General features: G+C 54.1%; 8 protein-coding genes across 8 annotated transcripts; 5 read left to right on the top strand and 3 right to left on the bottom strand.

Annotated features, from left to right (window-relative positions):
* Nucleotides 1-72: 72 nt before the first annotated feature.
* Nucleotides 73-1,178, top strand: J4E84_004448 (uncharacterized protein; the record flags this gene model as incomplete). The annotated part of the gene is made up of 4 exons (XM_049387051.1): nucleotides 73-108; nucleotides 158-755; nucleotides 810-1,071; nucleotides 1,130-1,178. 4 exons carry the CDS (start codon nucleotides 73-75, stop codon nucleotides 1,176-1,178), a joined length of 945 nt encoding a protein of 314 aa, XP_049244824.1.
* A 125-nt stretch (nucleotides 1,179-1,303) lies between these two features.
* Nucleotides 1,304-2,023, bottom strand: J4E84_004449 (uncharacterized protein; the record flags this gene model as incomplete). Its single annotated transcript, XM_049387052.1, has 2 exons — nucleotides 1,304-1,754; nucleotides 1,842-2,023. The coding sequence occupies 2 exons, from the start codon at nucleotides 2,021-2,023 to the stop codon at nucleotides 1,304-1,306; spliced, it is 633 nt and encodes a 210-aa protein (XP_049244825.1).
* Nucleotides 2,024-2,410: 387 nt separating this feature from the next.
* J4E84_004450 (uncharacterized protein) lies at nucleotides 2,411-3,153 on the top strand (the record flags this gene model as incomplete). The annotated part of the gene is made up of 5 exons (XM_049387053.1): nucleotides 2,411-2,422; nucleotides 2,474-2,512; nucleotides 2,567-2,857; nucleotides 2,906-2,952; nucleotides 3,012-3,153. 5 exons carry the CDS (start codon nucleotides 2,411-2,413, stop codon nucleotides 3,151-3,153), a joined length of 531 nt encoding a protein of 176 aa, XP_049244826.1.
* A 354-nt stretch (nucleotides 3,154-3,507) lies between these two features.
* Nucleotides 3,508-5,719, top strand: J4E84_004451 (uncharacterized protein; the record flags this gene model as incomplete). The annotated part of the gene is made up of 2 exons (XM_049387054.1): nucleotides 3,508-3,512; nucleotides 3,649-5,719. 2 exons carry the CDS (start codon nucleotides 3,508-3,510, stop codon nucleotides 5,717-5,719), a joined length of 2,076 nt encoding a protein of 691 aa, XP_049244827.1.
* Nucleotides 5,720-5,817: 98 nt separating this feature from the next.
* On the bottom strand, nucleotides 5,818-6,941 carry J4E84_004452 (uncharacterized protein; the record flags this gene model as incomplete). The annotated part of the gene is made up of 2 exons (XM_049387055.1): nucleotides 5,818-6,543; nucleotides 6,594-6,941. The coding sequence occupies 2 exons, from the start codon at nucleotides 6,939-6,941 to the stop codon at nucleotides 5,818-5,820; spliced, it is 1,074 nt and encodes a 357-aa protein (XP_049244828.1).
* A 330-nt stretch (nucleotides 6,942-7,271) lies between these two features.
* Nucleotides 7,272-10,087, top strand: J4E84_004453 (uncharacterized protein; the record flags this gene model as incomplete). Its single annotated transcript, XM_049387056.1, has 3 exons — nucleotides 7,272-9,090; nucleotides 9,158-9,505; nucleotides 9,558-10,087. The coding sequence occupies 3 exons, from the start codon at nucleotides 7,272-7,274 to the stop codon at nucleotides 10,085-10,087; spliced, it is 2,697 nt and encodes an 898-aa protein (XP_049244829.1).
* An 802-nt stretch (nucleotides 10,088-10,889) lies between these two features.
* J4E84_004454 (uncharacterized protein) lies at nucleotides 10,890-13,855 on the bottom strand (the record flags this gene model as incomplete). Its single annotated transcript, XM_049387057.1, has 4 exons — nucleotides 10,890-11,414; nucleotides 11,484-13,397; nucleotides 13,453-13,564; nucleotides 13,635-13,855. The coding sequence occupies 4 exons, from the start codon at nucleotides 13,853-13,855 to the stop codon at nucleotides 10,890-10,892; spliced, it is 2,772 nt and encodes a 923-aa protein (XP_049244830.1).
* A 789-nt stretch (nucleotides 13,856-14,644) lies between these two features.
* On the top strand, nucleotides 14,645-15,739 carry J4E84_004455 (uncharacterized protein; the record flags this gene model as incomplete). The annotated part of the gene is made up of 1 exon (XM_049387058.1): nucleotides 14,645-15,739. One exon carries the CDS (start codon nucleotides 14,645-14,647, stop codon nucleotides 15,737-15,739), a length of 1,095 nt encoding a protein of 364 aa, XP_049244831.1.
* Between the last annotated feature and the right edge of the window lie 3,827 nt (nucleotides 15,740-19,566).

Genomic DNA, 19,566 nt, shown 5'->3' on the forward strand with positions numbered 1-19,566 from the left:
ATATATTCCGTACTAATATACGTCCTAGCCACAAGACAATTCAGCGGGAATCCAAAATTAAACCTACCCAACATGGCAACAGAAGCCCCTCAACTCAAATACATCGATGTCGGTCCGCATCCCACCACCTTACCCCATCCACCACTAACCACCCCAGATCGGCATCAACTTCACAGACCCTATCTACCGAGGAGAATACCACGGCACCAAACGGCACGAAGATGACTTTGAAGACGTGATCCAACGCGCCGTAGATGCCGGCTGCAAGAAATTCATGGTAACAGGTTCCGACCTCTCAGAATCCAAACACGCCGTTGAAATCGCCAAAGCGCACCCGGGACAATGCTACGCAACCGTCGGTGTACATCCCTGCTCAGCAAAACACTTCGATACGCATCCTGGAGGCCCGTCTGAACTGCTATCTGCGTTGAAGAGTCTGGCGCTTGAGGCTAAAGAAGCGGGTCATGCGGTGGCGTTTGGCGAGATAGGCCTTGATTATGATCGACTGTTCTTGACGGCGAAGGAGCCGCAGTTGAAGTACTTTGAGGCACAGTTGGATATTGCGATTGATGTACAGCTACCGCTGTTTCTACATTCGCGAGCTGCGAGCGAGGACTTTGAGAAGATTCTCACTGCGAAGTTGGAGCAGTTGCCGAAACGGGGGCTGGTGCATAGTTTTACTGGAACGGCAGAGGAGATGAAACGGCTTGTTGATCTAGGATTTGATATCGGGGTTAACGGGTGTAGCATGAAGAGTGAGTCTTTTCGAGCCTGTCGCGACTGCTTATTCGGCTGACTTGGTTTTCTAGCCGATGAGAACATCGAAGTCGTCAAGCAAATACCACTTGAGCGTCTACAGATCGAGACGGACGGCCCGTGGTGCGAGATGCGACCTAGTCATGCATCAGCCAAGTATCTGCAAGACGCACCTCCGCTACCCAAGGCGGTCAAGAAGGAGAAGTTCGCCAAGGGTATGATGGTCAAGGGGCGGAATGAGCCAGCTACGATACCACATGTGGCACATGCGATTGCAAAGATCAAGGAGATCACCGTGGAGGAGGTTTGCGACGCGTAAGTATATCCTATCCCTTCTGAAATGTACAACAGGACAATGCTAATCATGATGTAGAGCATGGAGGAACTCGATCAAAATGTTTGGACTTGGTGAGACAGCGTAACCCCATCACACCTTACTTGGTATAGACTATGCATATAGAAGATCGATTTGTACAAGAGGAATCTGCTCCCTCGAAACTCGCAGATAAAACGACCAATCACTAGACCGCACATCCCAAAACACACTCTACTTCCTGTACCACATCCTGGTGATCTTGGTATGCCTCATCTTCTTCTGCAGTTGGAAGATTCCGTACATGAGCGCCTCGGCAGTAGGCGGGCAGCCGGGTACGTAGATGTCTACTGGCACGATCCTGTCGCAACCTCTTGTGACCGAGTAGCTGTAGTGGTAGTATCCTCCTCCGTTGGCGCAGCTGCCCATGGAGATGACCCATCGGGGGTCAGGCATCTGGTCGTAGACCTGTCGCAGCGCTGGGGCCATCTTGTTTGTGAGGGTTCCGGCTACAATCATGACGTCGGACTGTCGGGGCGAGGCGCGGAAAATGATACCGAGACGATCCTGATCGTATCGTGGGGTGGACAAGTGCATCATCTCGACGGCGCAGCATGCGAGACCGAAAGTCATAGGCCATAAGGAGCTCTGGCGGGCCCAGTTGGCTACTTGGTCGAGTGTGGTCCTGTTGCCGCACGTTAGCCTGTGCCTGTGTACATCCCATCCTGTCGCCCTGTCCCATGCTCCGGGGCCTTTTCAAGGTATCACATACAATGCGTATTGCATAGCACCCTTCTTTCCCTCCTGACTCGGCAATGGCACCTCAACTCGCGCGGACTTCATCGGTGGTGGCGCTCCAGGGTTGCCGGGGATGGTCGCGGGCGTCTTCATGGTCGTGGCCCTATCCGAAGAGCTCGAGGAGAGGAAAGCAGCGCTTCCGGCGCGGAAGGGCATGAGAGCCGTCGCGGGTTTGGCTGTCCATATTGTCAGTCCCGGTCGGCGGCGAGCTTTCGGGGTGGCGGGGACAAACCTCGCAGAGCCATTGAGGCCGCAGACCGTGTTGTCGAGAACATGATTGCGACAGACACAAGGAAAGGTCGGGAGGGAAGGAGTGGAGAGGCGAGATGTGGGGTGGCGGTCGAGGAGTCGCGAAGTTGTGTCGATGAGGTAGGTGCAGCAAAGTGCTTGGCGGAAATCGATTAGTCGTCGATTTTGGTGGCGTCTGATAGGTTAGCCGGCGATCGCTCCTCCCTCCATCACCCTTTCGGTCTACGTCGGCCAGCCTACTCCGCATACTCACAGATCCACCAAACCCTTCCAAGCTTGTGATATCGTTTCAACATGTCAGGCCGGGTAAGAGTGAAAGTTCCAAGGACTTGGGGTATGCGCTGATGACTGTCCCAGGTCCCGTCCATTGCGTGCATCGGCGTAATTGGCAAGCATGTTAGTACACGTGGTATACATCTCCAACCTAGATAGAATTAACCCTTTTGATAGAACAACCCCCTCCATATATCACTTTTCCCAGCAGAAGAGAGGGCGCCACTGGAATTCCAGTTCCTTCTTTCGTCATGTCTAGACATCTTCGAAGCCCGCCTACCGCACAAAACAGCAGATCAAGACTTTGGCCTTCTCCAGGCCGTCGATGAGAGGTTAGCAATGTATGGCTGGCTCACCAACACCGGAGTCAAGTTTGTCATTGTCGTCGACATGGAAGGAAGGCCAGCTACCGCGCTCGACAGCAAGACTTCGACTGCCGTTGGGCTGCGAGATGCAGATATGAAACCCGTAAGCTTGAAGCTATCGTGACAAGCGCCATTATCTAACATTTATCAGGCTTTTAGGGCGTTGCAGACAGCTTACATCAAGCTGTTAAGAAACCCGTAAGACTCCAGGACGATGCTCGGTTGAGACGCATACTGACTTTGATGCCATTATGTAGGTTCTACGACCCAGATGAGCACTCTCCAGTCACAGCAAATGCCGAGCAAAGGATCGGCTCGACTCAAATCACAAGTCGCAAGTTCATTCAAGAAGTCAAGAAGATAGCCGACGCATGGTCTCCAGGCGTTACCAGCATTTGATTCAACCTTATACCAAGCACGATACCATGTTGCATCAGGCCGGCGTTTATAGCAAATATTCGATTTCCACGTTCTGATTGCCAAATTCCCTTCGTTCGATGCCGCGTACCACGTCGATAAAATATCGGGACTTCCCAAAAGCGCTAGCGCCGATTGCAGTCTAGTCCAATGTCATAGCAGATCACCTCGGCCATATCGAACACTCAAACATCATGCCACATAGACTTTGACTCTTCCAACCAATGACTACCAATGCCTTCCACCGGTGTTACCATCACCAACCCCTTGGTGCTCTATCGCAGTCTCATTGCTACACAGAAGATCCGACCTGATCCTGCGCAGCATCGCTTGGGTATGACGTCTACCATTTGGACGAAACTAGTGTGAGGATGTACTAACATGAATTACAGCATTACATTTACAGAAGCTCTACGACCGTTTGATTGACTATGAACCGAGTGTAGAGTATTCCAAGAGACTCCAACAACTCACCAGAGCTGTCGATGCAGGTCAAGATGCATCATCATCATCGGATACCCATGTCAACCGCTTCGGTAGAAGGGGCGTGTGGACATCTCTTCTTGCGCAAAAAGACAAAAGAGACTCTGTAGCACTGACGCGCGTCCTAACCAGCCACGATGAAGCCATGCAACTGCAAAGTCCAAAGGGCCTCATGCTCCACGGCGAAGTCGGAACGGGAAAATCCATGCTCATAGACCTGTTCCAAGACTGTCTACCAAATCGCAAGAAGCGACGCTGGCACTTCAATACCTTCATGCTCGACACAATCTCGCGTCTCGAGCAACTCCGTATGTCGAGATCGCTAGTCGCCGGCCCGGGAGCTACCCACGATGAGTATTCCCTACTCCTCGTCGCACGCGACCTCATCGAGAAGTCTCCCATCCTCTTCTTGGATGAATTCCAACTCCCCGATCGTGCGGCTAGCAAGATTCTGTCTAACCTCATGACGTCGTTCTTCCAGCTTGGGGGCGTCCTTATTGCGACTAGTAACCGTATGCCGGAAGAGCTAGCCAAAGCCGCAGGCATGGAGTTCTCGCGCCCAGTAAACCGGCTCAGTCGCCTGGGATGGAGCATGAGTAAGAGCACGTATACACGTAGAGACGATGGAGCGGGCCAGATGGGAGAGTTCGCTGCGTTCTTGGAGGTTCTAAGGGCGCGGTGCGAGGTTTGGGAGATGGAAGGGAAGAAGGACTACCGGAAGATTGAGAGAGAGGAAGAGGAGGAGAGGAGGGATAGTGTGCAGATGCCTACAGCCGATGTTCTCACCAACGCTACCTCGACGTCAACTCTAGCAGATGGGGCGACTGGTACTGCAGAAGTTTCCGATGCACCAACAGACTCCAACCCATCAACCTACCTCCCGAAGAACTACCTCATCCAGCCCACCACGGCCGAAACCATGATCGAATTCGGAGAATCTTTCAACACCGTCGTCGAGTCCGCAACCAACCACTCCTACCCCATCCCCTGGGAACCCGCAACACTAACCGTGTACAACCGGCCCTTAGAGATCCCTGCGCAATATAACGGCGTAGCATTCTTCACCTTCGCAGAACTCTGCGGCGCGGTCCTCGGTCCCGCAGACTACATCACGCTGGCATCCACCTACCACACCTTCATCGTAACCGACGTGCCCATCATGGGCCTCTTAATGAAGAGCGAAGCACGACGCTTCATCACCCTCCTCGACGCCATGTACGAAGCCCGCTGCAGACTAATAATCACCGCAGCCGCCGGCCCAGACGGAATCTTCTTCCCCGCCAAAATCCCGTCCGCATCCAGCGAACCAGGCCAAGAAACCCTAGACTCCGACGCCGTGTACCCAGAAACCTATTCGGAAATCTACCAAGACCTCAACTCGCCCTTCCGACCAAACATCTCTTCCTACTCTTCCGACACGCTGGCTGAAGACGCACTCGAAGACGACCCGCCGAACCGGTCTCGCCAGGCGGGCACGTCGTTCACGGACGAACGCAGGTTTGGGCCTGGTAGCCCCGACTTTGCGAATATAGGGGGCTTGACGGGTGAGGATGAGAGGTTTGCGGTTAAGAGGGCCGAGAGTAGGATTTGGGAGATGTGTTCGAAGAAGTGGTGGGAGAGGTTTGCTGCTGCCTCGTCTGCATCGGCGACGGGTATGGAGAGTGGAGACGGGACTGGATGGTGGAGACCGTTGCCGGTGGAGTCGAGACATTGGGAGAAGCCTTTTTCTGCTGTTGCATCTCGTCCTGCTCCTGCTGCTACTCCTGCGCCGGCCCCAGATTCGCTACCGCCGAATACGAAGATTCTGTCTAGAGAGGAGCTGGAGAAGGATCGACAGAGGGAAATGGAGGATATGTTCAAACATGGTGCGAGTCCGTTCCGGACGCATCCTGATGCGCCGCCGAAGTTTAGCTGGACGCATGCTTGGGGCATGATGACGTGGGGGAAGAAGGCTGGGGCTTGGGGAAAGGGTGTTGAGGGATTGAAGGAGAGGAAGGATGGAGATGAAGTGAATGGTGAAGCGGAGAAGGAAGTTGGACAGGAAAAAGAGAAGAAGAGGGAGTGAGGTGGAGTTGTTGAATGGTTGGATAGGTAGTTTGGTATACGTTCTAGACATGAAGAGGAAAATTCCCGTAGATTATCCTATTCGAACCACGGATCTAGTCACTGGATATTTCCCTTGTTTACTACAAACGCTTCGAGCGCGGAGATGGCAGCCCATAACCTGTTCTCTGCCTCCTTGAATACGACACTCCTGGGCCCGTAGAAGACCTCATCGGCAACCTCCTCGGGATGCCTGGGAAGGCAGTGCATGAAGCTCCAGTTGTCCTTGGCACCACCCCGTTTCGCCAGCTCAGATGTGATCTGGAAGCCTGAGAAGGCTTTTAGGCGTTTGGCGGTTTCCTCTTCCTGGCCCATGGACACCCATGTATCTGTCACGAGGATGTCGGCGTTCTTGATGGCTTCTTCGGGTGTGTTTGTCTCGAGCAGTTTGCCCGGGTGGGGAGAGGTTTGTGCAGCGTGGGAGATGACTTCGCGCATTGCTTGAGGGATCTCGTAGCCAGCGGGGGTTGCAACGGCGATGTCGATGCCGAGTTTTGTTGCGCCAATGGCTAGATCGAAGAGGACGTTGTTGGCGTCTCCTATCCATGCAATCTTCAGGCCTTCGAGACCGAGAGAGGTAGAGGATGTGGAGGGGTAGATCTCGGCCATGGTGAGCAGGTCGGCGATGATCTGGAGGGGGTGGTAGAGGTCGGAGAGGGCGTTGATGACGGGCACGCTCGAGTGCTTTGCGAGGTCGGCTACGTCGGAGTGAGGGCCTACGCGGGCTACAATGGCGGCGGTCATGCTGGAGAGGACAAGCGAGGTGTCGTAGAGAGACTCGTTGACCTGGAATGCTGTGTCAGCGGGCTTTCAGGATGTGGAAGGAGCCATCATACACCCAATTGGATATCGTCTTTACCGAGGAACATAGGAGAGCCACCAAACGCTGCGATGGCGCCTTCTGTCGATACCCTCGTGCGCGTGCTCCGTTTGCTGAAGGTCATTGCGACGGTCCTGCCTGCCAATGCCCCGCGCATCGAATGCGGCACCTCGCCTGTCTGCTTGATGGTCGTCTTATGTTGGTGTGCATTTTGGACGAGCGTGGTCAGCTCAGCAGGCGTGAGGTCTGCTATGGAGAGGAGATGTCGGGGTGCGAATGGCGATGTCGGCGGTGTCGCTGGTGAGGTAGAGTAGCAGCGGCGCAAGCTCCGCAGAGCAGCGGGCGAGGGACGGAAAGCGGGCATGTTGCTTCAATGACGTGTCTGAAGCTATACAGAGTGAATGAGAGAATTTATATCGTCCCAACAGCAGGCAATTGAGTCACAGGCGCTGGCCTGTCAGCAGTGAATTATTGTGAAAGCGCACTAAGAGGTGACGCATGTTTGTGGAGACGCTGGGGTCGGGGCTAGCGGCCGCGGCAGGCACGGGCACACGTCGCTCCTGGGCGTCTTATCCGGCCCAGGCAGTGGCTGAGTTCATGACGAGACGATGAACAAGACCCTCCACCACCCGTCAACCGCCCTGTTTCCTTTCTTCCTTCCTTTCACCTCGACCCGTCCATCTCTCCGCATGTCATGTCCCTCGCCTGGACGCCCCTCCGTCTGAAGATGGACAACCCCGAAGAGGAGCAGTGGGGCTCCGCCGCCAACACCCGCAACTCTAGTTCGCGCCCGGCCTCGCACAAGTCCGCCCGCTCGTCGCGCTCAGCACGCTCGCAGCAGTCGAGTCGCACCACCGAACAGACGCCGCTCCTGTCGCAGGAGGACCGCGATGAGCACGAAAGACCAGACGACGCGGAAGCCACGCCCGCGACACGCTCGTTGCTGCGCTCGCTCAGTGGCTCCTCAGATAAGAGCGGCAGTGGCAAAGTCCCGCTGTGGAAGAAGCGATGGCCGAGCATACTGGCTCTGATCCTGCTATGTCTGCTCGTCGTCTTCATCATGCTCGGCTTCCTTGCCAAGGAGAGCATCGAGGAGTACTCGATGCAGGCCGCCGACTTCAAGCCCACCAAGCTTTCCATGGACGGCCTGACGGACCACGGCGCGAAGGTGCACATAGAAGGCGACTTTACCATGGACGCGAACAAAGTGAAGAAGCAGAGCGTGCGCAACCTCGGCCGCTTCGGCACCTGGATTGCGCACGAGGCTGAGACGGGGCCCTTCGATGCCGACGTCTACCTGCCCGAGTACGGCAACGTCTTGATTGGCACAGCCAAGATACCTGGCCTGAAGGTAAACATCAGGAATGGTCACACGACTCATGTCTCGTTTATTGCGACCGTCCAGCCTGGTTCGCCCGACGGTATCCGCAGCGTCGCCAACGACTGGATCGATGGCCGACTGGGGCAGATAAGGCTCAAGGGCAAGGCTTCCGTCCCTCTCAAGTCTGGATTGATCAACATTGGCGAGCAGCTCATCGAGCAGTCCATGGTCTTCCAGAGCGGCGACATTCCTACTCTTCCTCACTACAACATCACGAAACTCAACCTCGGCGAGGCCAAGCATGGGCAAAAGGGTCTCGGTGCCGACGCCTCTATCGTCGTGCAGAACGACTTCCCTGTTCAGATCACGCTGCCTCCAGTAGCTGTCGACGTGGGCATTGAGGGCTGCTCGGCATCCGACAAGCACATCATGCTTGGAACCGCTCAGACTGGGCAACTCGAAATAAAGCCCAACTCAGACGTCAAGGTCGATGTCACTGGCAACGTCGACAAGCTCTCAGATCGCATGACTGAAGTCTGCCCCAACTCGGCCAAGTCTCCGCTCGACGCTTTCTTGGGCGACTACATGAAGGGCCAAGACGCGACCATCTACATCAACTGCTGCAAGTTCCCTGACCCAGCTACACCCGATTGGGCCCGTGAGCTGCTCAAGGACATTACTGTTCCGGTTCCCTTTGCCGGAAAGTCCATGGGAAGCCTCATCAAGAACTTCTCTCTTGCCGACATGCACTTCAGTTTGCCCAACCCTTTCGCCGAGCCTGGCACACCTGAAGCCCGTCCCAAGATCTCTGGTATCGTCAATGTCGATATCGGACTACCCCACGAGATGAATTTCCCCGTTGATGTCACCCAAGTCAAAGCTGATGCAGATATCTACTACCACAAGAAGAAGCTCGGAAAGATGAACCTTGAAAAGTGGCAAAAGGCAAACTCCACCCGCATCGAAGGCCATGGCTCTGACGGACCCTCCCTCCTTGTTCAATCCGTTATCAAGAACGCACCCATTGAGATTCTCGACGATGACCTCTTCAGTGAGGTCGTGCAAGCTCTGCTCTTCGGCGGCAAATCAATTCTGATGGACCTCAAGGCTGCGGTCAGCGTTGGCGTGGATACGCCCATGGGCAAACTCGCGGTGCGAGGCATTCCGGCGCAAGGTGTCGTACCAGTCAAACGTTCGTAACCAGTTCGTGATCCAAGTTTGGCCGCAATTCCTGCAATTAGCTAACTTTTGGCGTTCAGCGATTCGTGGCGGCAAAGACGCTCAGCCCGGTGACGGTAAAGACGAGGCGAGCAAGATCAACGTACAGGTTGGTAATCTAGCCATTGTCGAAACTTCGCCCACTTCCCTTACCATCACGGCCCTCGTCAACTTTACGAATCCTTCGAAATACTCTGCTACGGTCCCTTACTTTAACATCAACATCCTAGCCAATGGCTCTCACATTGGCAGTGCGACGGTTAAGGATATGGAGGTTTCTCCTGGTAACAACACGAACAAGCTTGCCTCTGTCCTATGGGATCCTTACAACTACGGGGGTGAGAAGGGCAAGAAGATCGGAGCAGAACTACTCTCCCAGTACATCTCAGGTACGTGCTTCACAACGATCACCACACATCCAATCACTAACCCAGCTACCAGGCTACAACACCACGATAACCGTACAAGCTCACGAAAAGTCCGTCCCAGCCGTCCCCTTCATCGGCCGGTTCCTCTCACAATTCCCCATCGAACGCCCCATGCCGCACATGTCCACCCCCAAGAAACCCGACGACGGCTCCAACCCCGACCCAGACGACGATGGCAAATCTCACTTTATCCGCGGCACCACCATGCACCTCATCACCAGCACCGCCGTCTTCACCCTCGCTTCCCCCTTCCGCTCCACAACCATGTACATCACCAGCATGGACGCAACCGCCTACTACGAAGGCCACACTGCGGGCAAAATCGTCTACGACTCGCCTTTTGCTGTTCCGCCTGGCCTGTCGGAATCACCTCGCCTGCCCGTGGACTGGTCGTTTGGTAGTCTCGGGTATGAGGCTATCAAGAGGGCGCTGGGTGGGCAGTTGAAGCTCAGTGCTTTTGCGTATGTCGGTGTGAGGATTGGGGAGTGGAGAGAAGATATCTGGTTCAAGGGTGGGAAGATTGGTGCGAATGTTAGGCTTTGAGGGCTGGGCAGTTGAGGATGTTGTATTCGTTGTGTATACTTGGATGGTTTGGACTGTATACGCCTGGTCGCGTTGGTTGGGTTACATCTACAAAGGCAGGAATGGCGTTGAGGTTCTCGAAATTGGCTACTATAACGCTCTTGACGTATCAATAAGACATATCTCTATTTTATCAATATCTGTGTTCCGGTTTCTGGGTGTTGTTAACTTCACAAATACACCTTTTCGTGGTGTCTTCTGCATTGGGCACTTTGTATGCATGAACAATCGCTTCTCATTCTCAGCGTCATGGCAGCTAGCGCCATATATTCCGTTACGACTTCTGCCAGCGAACTGGAAACCCATCTCTTGCCACGAACCAGGCAGCCAGCCCTCATTGTAGACATTAAGACCCGTGTCGTATGTGCGCCATATCATTCCGACCTAACCAGAGGCTCGACCCAATCCATCATTCCAGCCGACCATGTGATCAAGCAACCTTCCATCCAGCTCCATCAAAGACCAAAGACAAGAAAACGCCCAGTATGCAATAGAAAAAAGATTGATCCCGACCTCTCTCAAACACCATGTCCGATATGCAAGCCCGAATATGCCCCGTCCGTTGCTAAAGGAAAAAAGAGTGAAATCCGGACAAACGCCGTCGCTAATAGTATGCAGTACAAAACAAAAAGATCATTCTGGCAAGTACAAGTATGGGAAGTAGTAGAGTAAAAGAGAGAATACGTACTTACGTTGCTGTGCATCAGCATGACTAGTGTAGGCGAAGTCAGAGGTACGTTACGATCCATGCGTCGGGTGCAGATTACACACGTCGACTTGTCTGGCTGAGCAAGCGATCAGCCCGCTCGAAGACGTTGAGCGTGTTGGAGGGTTGAGAAACGCGAGGCGTGTTTGGGACAGTCGCTTGAGCAGCTGCTCCGAGGGCGGCACTGAGGGGTGTCGCCGGAACGGGTGTGCCGTACCCACCCGAGCCTTGCGACCCGAAGCTGGCATTAGAGTATGGCTGCGCGGAGAAGACCGAAGCCATCGCCGGAATAGACGTGTTGATGGGGCCCGGGAACGAAGGCCCGCCGCTCGAGGACATGGTCCCATTGGGTTGTTTCATGAACCTGGGTGGTTGGACGCGTGAAGTGATGGACGACAAGCTCGGTGGACCCATCAAACCCGTATTGTTGCTGGTGAGATGCGACCACGGGCTGTCGTTGATAGCCAGAGTGGCTTCCTTGACCATCTTGTGCAGTGGCCGCATAAGCTGTTTGATCTCTCCAGAGAGCAGCTTGTGTTCTCGGCCCTGCTGGGTATACGCCGCGGCAAGTTCTTGCCAAGCCTGAAACAAATGTAAGTCAACATCCAGTTCGCGAAACTTCGATTCGAAACAAGACATGGATCAACGTACCCTGATGAAACCCATGCATTGCTGCCAGAACTCGGGTTGGTTCCTAGTGTAGCTGTCTTTGAGCTGCATCTGTGACAGGCGGGCGGCAAGGGGATTTGTCATCTGCTGGACATCGTTGCTCTTATCAATGAGGTTCGCTAGCGCCTTTATTCGGGGATCCTCGTTGTCCAGATCGCGTCGCAGACCGTCAAACTGTTCTCGCATCATACGCGTGATCTGTGGCATGGATTGCCTGCAGCTGTCGGATGCATTCCTGAGTTTCGAATAGACTCGGTCGAATTGAGCATCTTCATCTGCTTCGTCGAAACTGCTGGTCAGTGTGTTCGATCGGGTCATTGACGGCGCTAGTGTTGAGAACGACTCTCCGGAACGCGGCGTGGCGGCACTGATGCTCGTCAAAGTGTTGGATCGACTGTTGTCATTGCTGTGCAGTATGACTGGCGGAGGCATCTGATAGCCACCGTTGCGCTGGGGCGGTGATGCCTGGAATCGACGATTAACCCTCGATGGGCGTGCGCGCACTGTAGCTACTGGGTCAGGATTGCTGGGCTTGCGCAAAGTTACCGAAGTGTCCTTGAATTGCGCACCCAGGATCGAACAGGCGTTCCTCATCTCGATCATGCTTGCTTGCTGGAGAAACAAGAAAGTCCGCATAATGTGCACATTTGCATTCTGGGTGATCTCGACGCGGTTCTCGGCGATTGAGAGGCTGATGGACATGAAAGATTCGAGGCACCTTAGCGCATACATGTACACGCTTCGGGAGAGCTTCTGGGCATCTTCTTCGTCCTCTTCGACCAGCCTGTCAAACTTGTGCAAGACTTCGTTCAGCGCTCGGATGTTCAGGTACGTAGTCGAGTACCTGCGGTAAAAGTCTTCCTTGCGACGCAGACTTTCTTTCGTCTTGGCCGTCAGCTTGATTGAGCGTACCATGTGTGAGACGCAGTCGTGCAGCTGAGATATAGCATAGAGAAAGTTCTTGGCAGCCTCAACGACAATGTCGGGCGCACGCGAGTTCCGCCTGTGTTCTCGTACGTCGGATAGTGGACGGTTCGCGAGAGACCTCACGGTACCGGTATCTCCATAAACACCAGCAGTCGCAGGACCTGACAGGCCATTCGCTGCGGAGTGAGCAGGAACGACAATTCCCTGGCTGAAGCCACGAAAGTGACTTGTCCGCCGCAGCTCGTCGACGGAACCCAGCTCAGACGTCTTGTTGGTGTATATGCCCATCCGCTTCTGGCGATGCGACGAAGGCCCTGAACCCTCACTCTGGCTTCGATTACGCTCGTTATTCCCGTTTGTCAAGACCAGCGGCGAAACCGGAGGCTTCTTCGAAACGACGATGCCCGCGCCATTGCCGTTGCTCGTTGTAGAACCGACGCGGTAGTGAGATCGAACCGGAATAGGCGGGACGGGCAGGCCAGGAGAGTCTGCCTTGGCGTCGGAGAAGCCATCGATGTTGCCTACACTGGGCCTGACGGGGAAGCGCCCCCCGTTGGCTCGCTTCGACGGACGGGGTGTCTCCGGGTTGCTTTCGGTCCAGCTCTCGTCCCCAGAAGACTCGACACGCAGTCTTTCCAGATCGGACCGCTGGCGCTCCTTTGCAATGTGTTGTCGCATGAAGCGTTTGACTTGTGTGGCTATGACGGCATCGCGCTCGTTTTCGTTTGCGGGTGAGGGGGCGTTGTCCTTGATGGTGCACACGTCGGGCGGGGGAAAGACCAGCTGGTTGCCGTCTAGCTTAAGGACCTGCAAGCTGTTGATCTCGCCCAGACACACGGGCAATTCCTCAATCTTGTTCTTTGCGATTGCCAGCACCTTCAAAGACGTCAAGTTTGCAATTTTGGGCGGGATGATCCTGATCTTGTTCCTGCTCACGTCGAGGATTTCCAGCGAGGTCATCTCGAGGATCTGGGGCGGTGTCAGCGGGTCTTGCCGGCGGAGGGTACTGCGGGGGCCAACATACGGCATTGGGAATCTCGCGCATGGCATTGTAGCGCACGTTGAGGTAGCGGAGGCGCCTGCATTCGATGAGGCGCGAGGGGAGGGTCGCGAGGAGGTTGTGGGAAAGAGCGAGCCTAACAGGTCAATAAGTCTTCTCTACCGCCGACTACAGGCATAGCAGGCGCGGGCGGCAAGGCCGTGTACCTTTCAATCTCGGCCCGGATGACATCGATGACCTCGTCAGGCAGGCGGGCGATGTTCTTGTGACCCAGGTCAATCGTAATGCCGGGCTGCTGCTGCTGCAATTCCCGGGGCGTCTCGGCGGCGGCGCGGTGGTTGATGTCCTGGCGGGAGTGCTCAAAGGCCGCCTTGGTCAGGGCCACAACCTCGTCGTCCGAGATGGGCGTGGGCGCGTCGTTGCTCATCGCGAGCGGGCACTTGTCGTGCGCGGCGGGGGTGCTAGAGTCGTGGTGGTGGCATACATGCTGTTCGCGTGCACAGCGACAGTGAAGCTCAAGTAAGTAAGGAGCCACCTGCGGTTGGTTGGTCGTCGCCTAGCCCCTTTCGGCCGTAGCGGCCTGGGCCTGTCAGGTCCCGCTCAAGTCGAAACATCACTGATCAGCTCGGAGCCACCGCAGCGCCCCATCCATGTCCCAGCCCGCTGCTGACACGTCTTGGGCGCTTGAAACGCGTTTTGACTTTGCGCCTGCTTCGAGTGACGCCGAACACCTTCCCCAGCAGAGGCAGGAACGCCGCCTGCCCACGTGACTGGCGAGACCGTTGGCACGGCTGGCCAGTCTCCAACGGCCAAAACGGCCGAAAACCTTAGCCACCCGCGTAATCGACAGGATTCCTGCCGTCCGTCTCCGCATCCCATTCGGCCTTTCTGCAAATGAGAAGACTGTCTACACATTCCTAGACACTCGTATATAGAAGCTGACGAGCTGCAATCAGCGCGCGTCTCTACATCTGCGCTAATGCTCAACACCAGATCTGATCTGACATGTCGACGGATCCCATCGTGAACGCTATGCAAGGTACAGGCATCCTCCGATCACGCTAACCCACGCCATAGGATTCTGGCAGCCCGTTCTGCGTCATGATTGAACATCCTTTGGTTGGTTGGGCGGGGACGTGAAGGCTGGGTATCGGGGCATTTTCACATCTGATTTTCCTTTTTCCAGATGCCATGATCCAACCTCACACAACCTGCGATGGACATTGACGACGCCCTACCGCCTGCCATCCGTCGTTCGCCGAGAGCTGCTCTCGAGGCGCAGAAGCAGTACAGGGACCACCGAACTTTTGATTTTGACGAATCCGACGAAGACCTGGATGAAGCAGCCCCACCCCCAATAGCGCGCAGTCGATCTGCTTCAATTGACAGTCAAACGACATCTCGTCCTGCCTCGTCAGGCCTCAATCCACTCCGAGCGCATCCAGTCGATGCGCCGCCGCCAAAGAACCCAGCCCGCCAGTTTTCTCGTCCGTTTCGAAATGAAGAACCTCAACATGTGCGGCCAGCCGAACCGGATCCCCAACTTGAGCCGCAATCCACGCGACGACATCCACGCGGGCTCATATCGTATCGCAACAACAAGAGGGAAATCAGTAACATCAAGCGCTTTCCTCCCCATCTAAGGCGCCAGACTTCACTGGAAACTATCAACTCGGTAAACACGACAGCATCTGATGATCAGAGCATCTATGGCCACGATCCACCTGAAGTTGAGGCTCCTTCGCCGGATTGGTTTACCTTGGAAGATGATCCGCCGACCAATCCTCCGCCCAGTGTCATGTCCAAAGCCTCTTCAATGAACTCATCAAGTGGAAGCTCGAGGCGAACGTCGACACCCGTAGAGACACCCCTAGAGTACGGGAGTCTCGATCACCACACACCGCAGTCACTATTCCGGAAGATGATGCCTCGGCGGTTGACAGACAAGTCGCAAGATCCTCCTCCCAGCCCTACTCGCCTAGTGATAGCAAAGTCCACTTCGGTTGATCGGACGTCCGCCCACATCTCCAGCTTTTCAAGATCAACAACATCCATATCAGAAGAGCAACGGTCTATGCCCGAGGAACGTTCCCTTCAGTCTGTACTAGACAATGTGGAGCGAAGTCGATCTGGCTCAAAGTCAAGCGGAAGCAGTAAATGGAGTGCGAGCGACTTCGACACAACTACTCTGTCCGAAGCTGAACTCAAGAGATGTAAGAAGAAAGGCATCAACCCAGCCCTGTACGCTGAGATGCGGGCGGCGAAGAAGGGAAAATGGACTAGTCCCATTGCTGGCAATACCTTCCTTTAGTGTTCATGGCTCGGAGTTACGATACACCTCCGCTGATGCGCCCGACCCTCTGGGAGGTAGGATCCCCCTTACGTACCGGCAACCGACACGACTTTCATACACTTGCTGCTTTTACGAATTCCGAGACCATGGCGCGTGGCTTGAGCCCAGCAGCGAGTACACCGTACAAGTCCTCCTTCGGTTGGAAACCTTATCCTCGTGTCAATGCTTGGCGACCCAATCCCAGACATGTGACGTCCTTCATTCCACCGCCCACGCCTCACTCAGACACCAACCGCGCGCATCGTGCCGTTCCACGGACCTTCTCGGACGGCGACTATCGGTGAAAGGGATGACATCTCGCCGTCCTCGGGTGTAGCCCTCCACATCGGCGAGAAGATGTACGGCAAGGTGGTGTAGGCAAAACGCTACCAATGCGTTTTGAGATTTGGGTGCATCGTCAATGTGTTGGTCTACAGTTTATCGTGTTCTAGACACATTGATCTGGATACTGTGTGCAAGCTCATGCAGATGTCCTTGCAATTTTCCTGTCGCCGCTGCACTGTGAGCGCATCGCCCGATTTCCATCCTTCTCCTATGTCATCGAATGGTTTTGAGCTTATGGTGTATTATGTATCTCTTTCATATGTCCAAGGGGCGCATAACGGAAACTGGTAATGGTATTAAGCGATGGAGTCTCGGTTCGTTTCACCATCTACAGATACCAATAGTAATACATCTTATCAAGATCGACTATCGCGAGGTCTACCCTGAACGTGAGAGACATTTCATCAACATCTGCTCACTCGAGCAGAAGTAGCCATGTCGATGTACATAACTTGGACTACATCAACATGTACTTGATGTCTACCTCGATTGCTTGAGGGATGTTCCGTGCCCGTCATGTCCATGACAACTCGCATTCTCCTTCCCATTTGTTGCGACTAATGTTCACAAGCAACAAACAAGATATGACCGAGAACGCAACTCTGATCGCCGAGAAAATGACCAGCAACAGCTTAGACAAAAGTACAGAGGAAGTGATGCTGACAATGACAACGGGAGTGATAGCGAGGGCGCAATCGAATACCAAGTAGGGGTGGCACCAAGCGAAGACTTCGAGCACCTACACTGGTCGTTCCTCGAAGACACATCTCGCATCCAAGTACGCTCCGATGCATGTAAAAGGCCTACCTCTATATATACACACACCCTTTCCAGACCATCCCATCCCATCGCCAAACAGTCCACTAGTCCACCACCCTGCCGCAAGATCGCCTTCGACCTCCCTGTGGTGGTCTACATCGAAACGACCAGCTGCAAGCGACTGCATCACTTAATCATTACCAGTCCAGATAACGGCATTATCACCGTTGTCGATGCAGTTGAGTAGCTCTCGCGCTACATTGATGTGAACAGAGACGACATATCTCAAGTCGTAGGGTTCAGCATGGAATTTAAAACCCCCATCACTTATATAGATGGCACACCGTTGAATACCAAACGCTTCTTCGTAGGGGCCTCAGACAATGTTATTGACGGGAATATCACGCTATATGTAGGCGTAGATAAATGATAGGACATGAATGTAAACATTGAATACCAAAGGAACAAAGAAACACAATCCCAAACGGTCTGTTCAAGACCAGGGGAAGCGAGTTAGGGCACTCCGGCATCATGCAAGAACCATTCTACTCTAACGGAAACCACACCAGACGGACTCTCACCTTCTAGAACCCGCGCCATAGATTGCGCTCGCATACATTGAGCTCAGCCAAATCTGACACATCGTCCTTGTCGTCTGTCGACGTCCATGTGGTTTACCGGGGAACAAGGGAAAAGAGTAAGCAAAATAGATTAAAGCCCTACTATATGGAAATAACTCGACACACGCGCCCAGACGGCACCATGGCAGTCCACGGCCGGCCCGGATCGGTCAGTCAAGTGGAGTTTTAGGTCTAACCTTTCTGCAAGAAACCGAACAACACTAACAGGGACGTGGATATCGAATAGACGTTCTGCGACGGACGCAGCAAAGAAGGTGCGAGTAAGGATTAAATGGCGTGCTTTCACGTGCCTCGCTATATGTATGTAAAGTGCATGTGGTATCGTGAGAAACCTACAGGACCGATAGCCCATGGTGTTGGTATTTTGTTCATCAATTTTCGTCAGCCTCATCGTCGATCGCAGGGAAGAATGTATCGTGGGAACCTTCCTATTGCAGAGAGCCGTGAGAGCAGGCCCGAAGGTGGAGGGCGCGGCGCAACTTGATTAATCTGCTCGGTTTGGAAGGTCTAGAATATTGTTGGGGGTTAGGAAGTAGGGGTGATGCCTCATCTGTATGATGTTGTGCTGGTGCTCCAGGCGAAAAGCGCGATCACGATCCACGATCACTGCTGCTCGATCACGATGCGGCATGGGGGTGACGCGGTGTAACGTGCCGCCTTGTCTAGGCTTTTGACATGGTATACACAGATTGTACATGTTTGAATGCACTAGCGACCCGTGTGTGCAGTAGTACGGGCGGAACTTCGAGTTTACATCATGCCGTTTTTGCTGAACATGGTGAGGTTAGTGCAGACACACTTCCCCTACCGATCGTGAGTTTAAGCGGGGCTGAAAAGTGTAAGCAGAGGCATAAGCTATCCGGAATACATCCCATATACATACTCCCACACCGATATACGTACCGAGTAAGAGAGACCCAAAGTATTGGCCAAGCACCAACCAGAGCGAATCGCTTAGTCGGTTATTGTGATGCTATTCATACCAATATCGCCATCATCGATTACTTGCAAGCATGCAAGGCACCATCACAACCTGTTCCTTCTCCATTCCGACATGTGCTCCGATGAATCCCACCACACGCACACCAAGATCAACAAACTGCAGTGGCTGTGAGAGCCCACTATCCTAACGGCAGTTACTGCTTAGCGCCGCTCGTCACACACGATCATGTCTCATGGCGCATGCGATCAGCGGCGTGCTGCTTTTGGCCCTGCTTCCTGCCCCTCACTAGTGTCTTGATCCGCTGACACAGCTGTCTATCTTGACCTCAACGGGAAGGCGACGATCAGTATGCGCTGCTTTTGCTACGTCCTTCGCGCTAACGGGATAAGGAGAGCTGGCGGGAAAGGTAGAATACTGCACGCGGGTTGGACGACCACTTTGCATGCTTGGGCCATATTGCGTCGATTGGTTTGCTTGAAGATTTGTGTCATTACAAACTCGCGATTTCGATGTTCGACATGCAATGGCGTCGGCGGTTCAGCTGCGCCCCCTTAACGTTCGTGCGGGGTCGGGAATGCTAAGACAAACTTCTTTGCCTTCCGCCAGTTCCCCATGTTCCTATTCGTGAGGACGCGCAGGGAGATTGGACATGCTCCGACTGTGTCTTACGTGAACATAGATGGGTAGCATCTCCACTGGGTAACGACCGAAAGATCAGCGGGCTTTTGGTACTCCACAACGCTGCTGTTGTATCTCTAGGTGATCGTCGAGACTAGGTGACGATTAAACCTTCGACGTCACATCGTGTGGCTTATCTCCAGCGAACAGATGTGCTTTCTAGAAGGCTTCGAGAAGTTTTGCCACTCTCGTGTTTGCTTTTGGCTGCGAAACCCCTCTCTTGGCCCAGGTCCATGTGTTCCATGCTGGTGGGTGCGATGATGGAAGAGAGATGAGGGGTAAGTCGCACAAAGCGGCCAGGGTAAACAGGTCTATTACGTTGCGCAGACTTCGTCATCGTGCCTGCGCGAATTTCGACGTCGTTGGTAATAGCTATGCAATTGAGAGACTGGTTGTACGTTTAGCTGGTAAGATCCAGTTAGCCCGGTGGAGTGATTTTT

This window comes from Alternaria hordeiaustralica, assembly GCF_023758085.1.
Source record: "Alternaria hordeiaustralica strain BMP 2776 chromosome Unknown scaffold_7, whole genome shotgun sequence".
Taxonomy (NCBI): domain Eukaryota; kingdom Fungi; phylum Ascomycota; class Dothideomycetes; order Pleosporales; family Pleosporaceae; genus Alternaria; species Alternaria hordeiaustralica.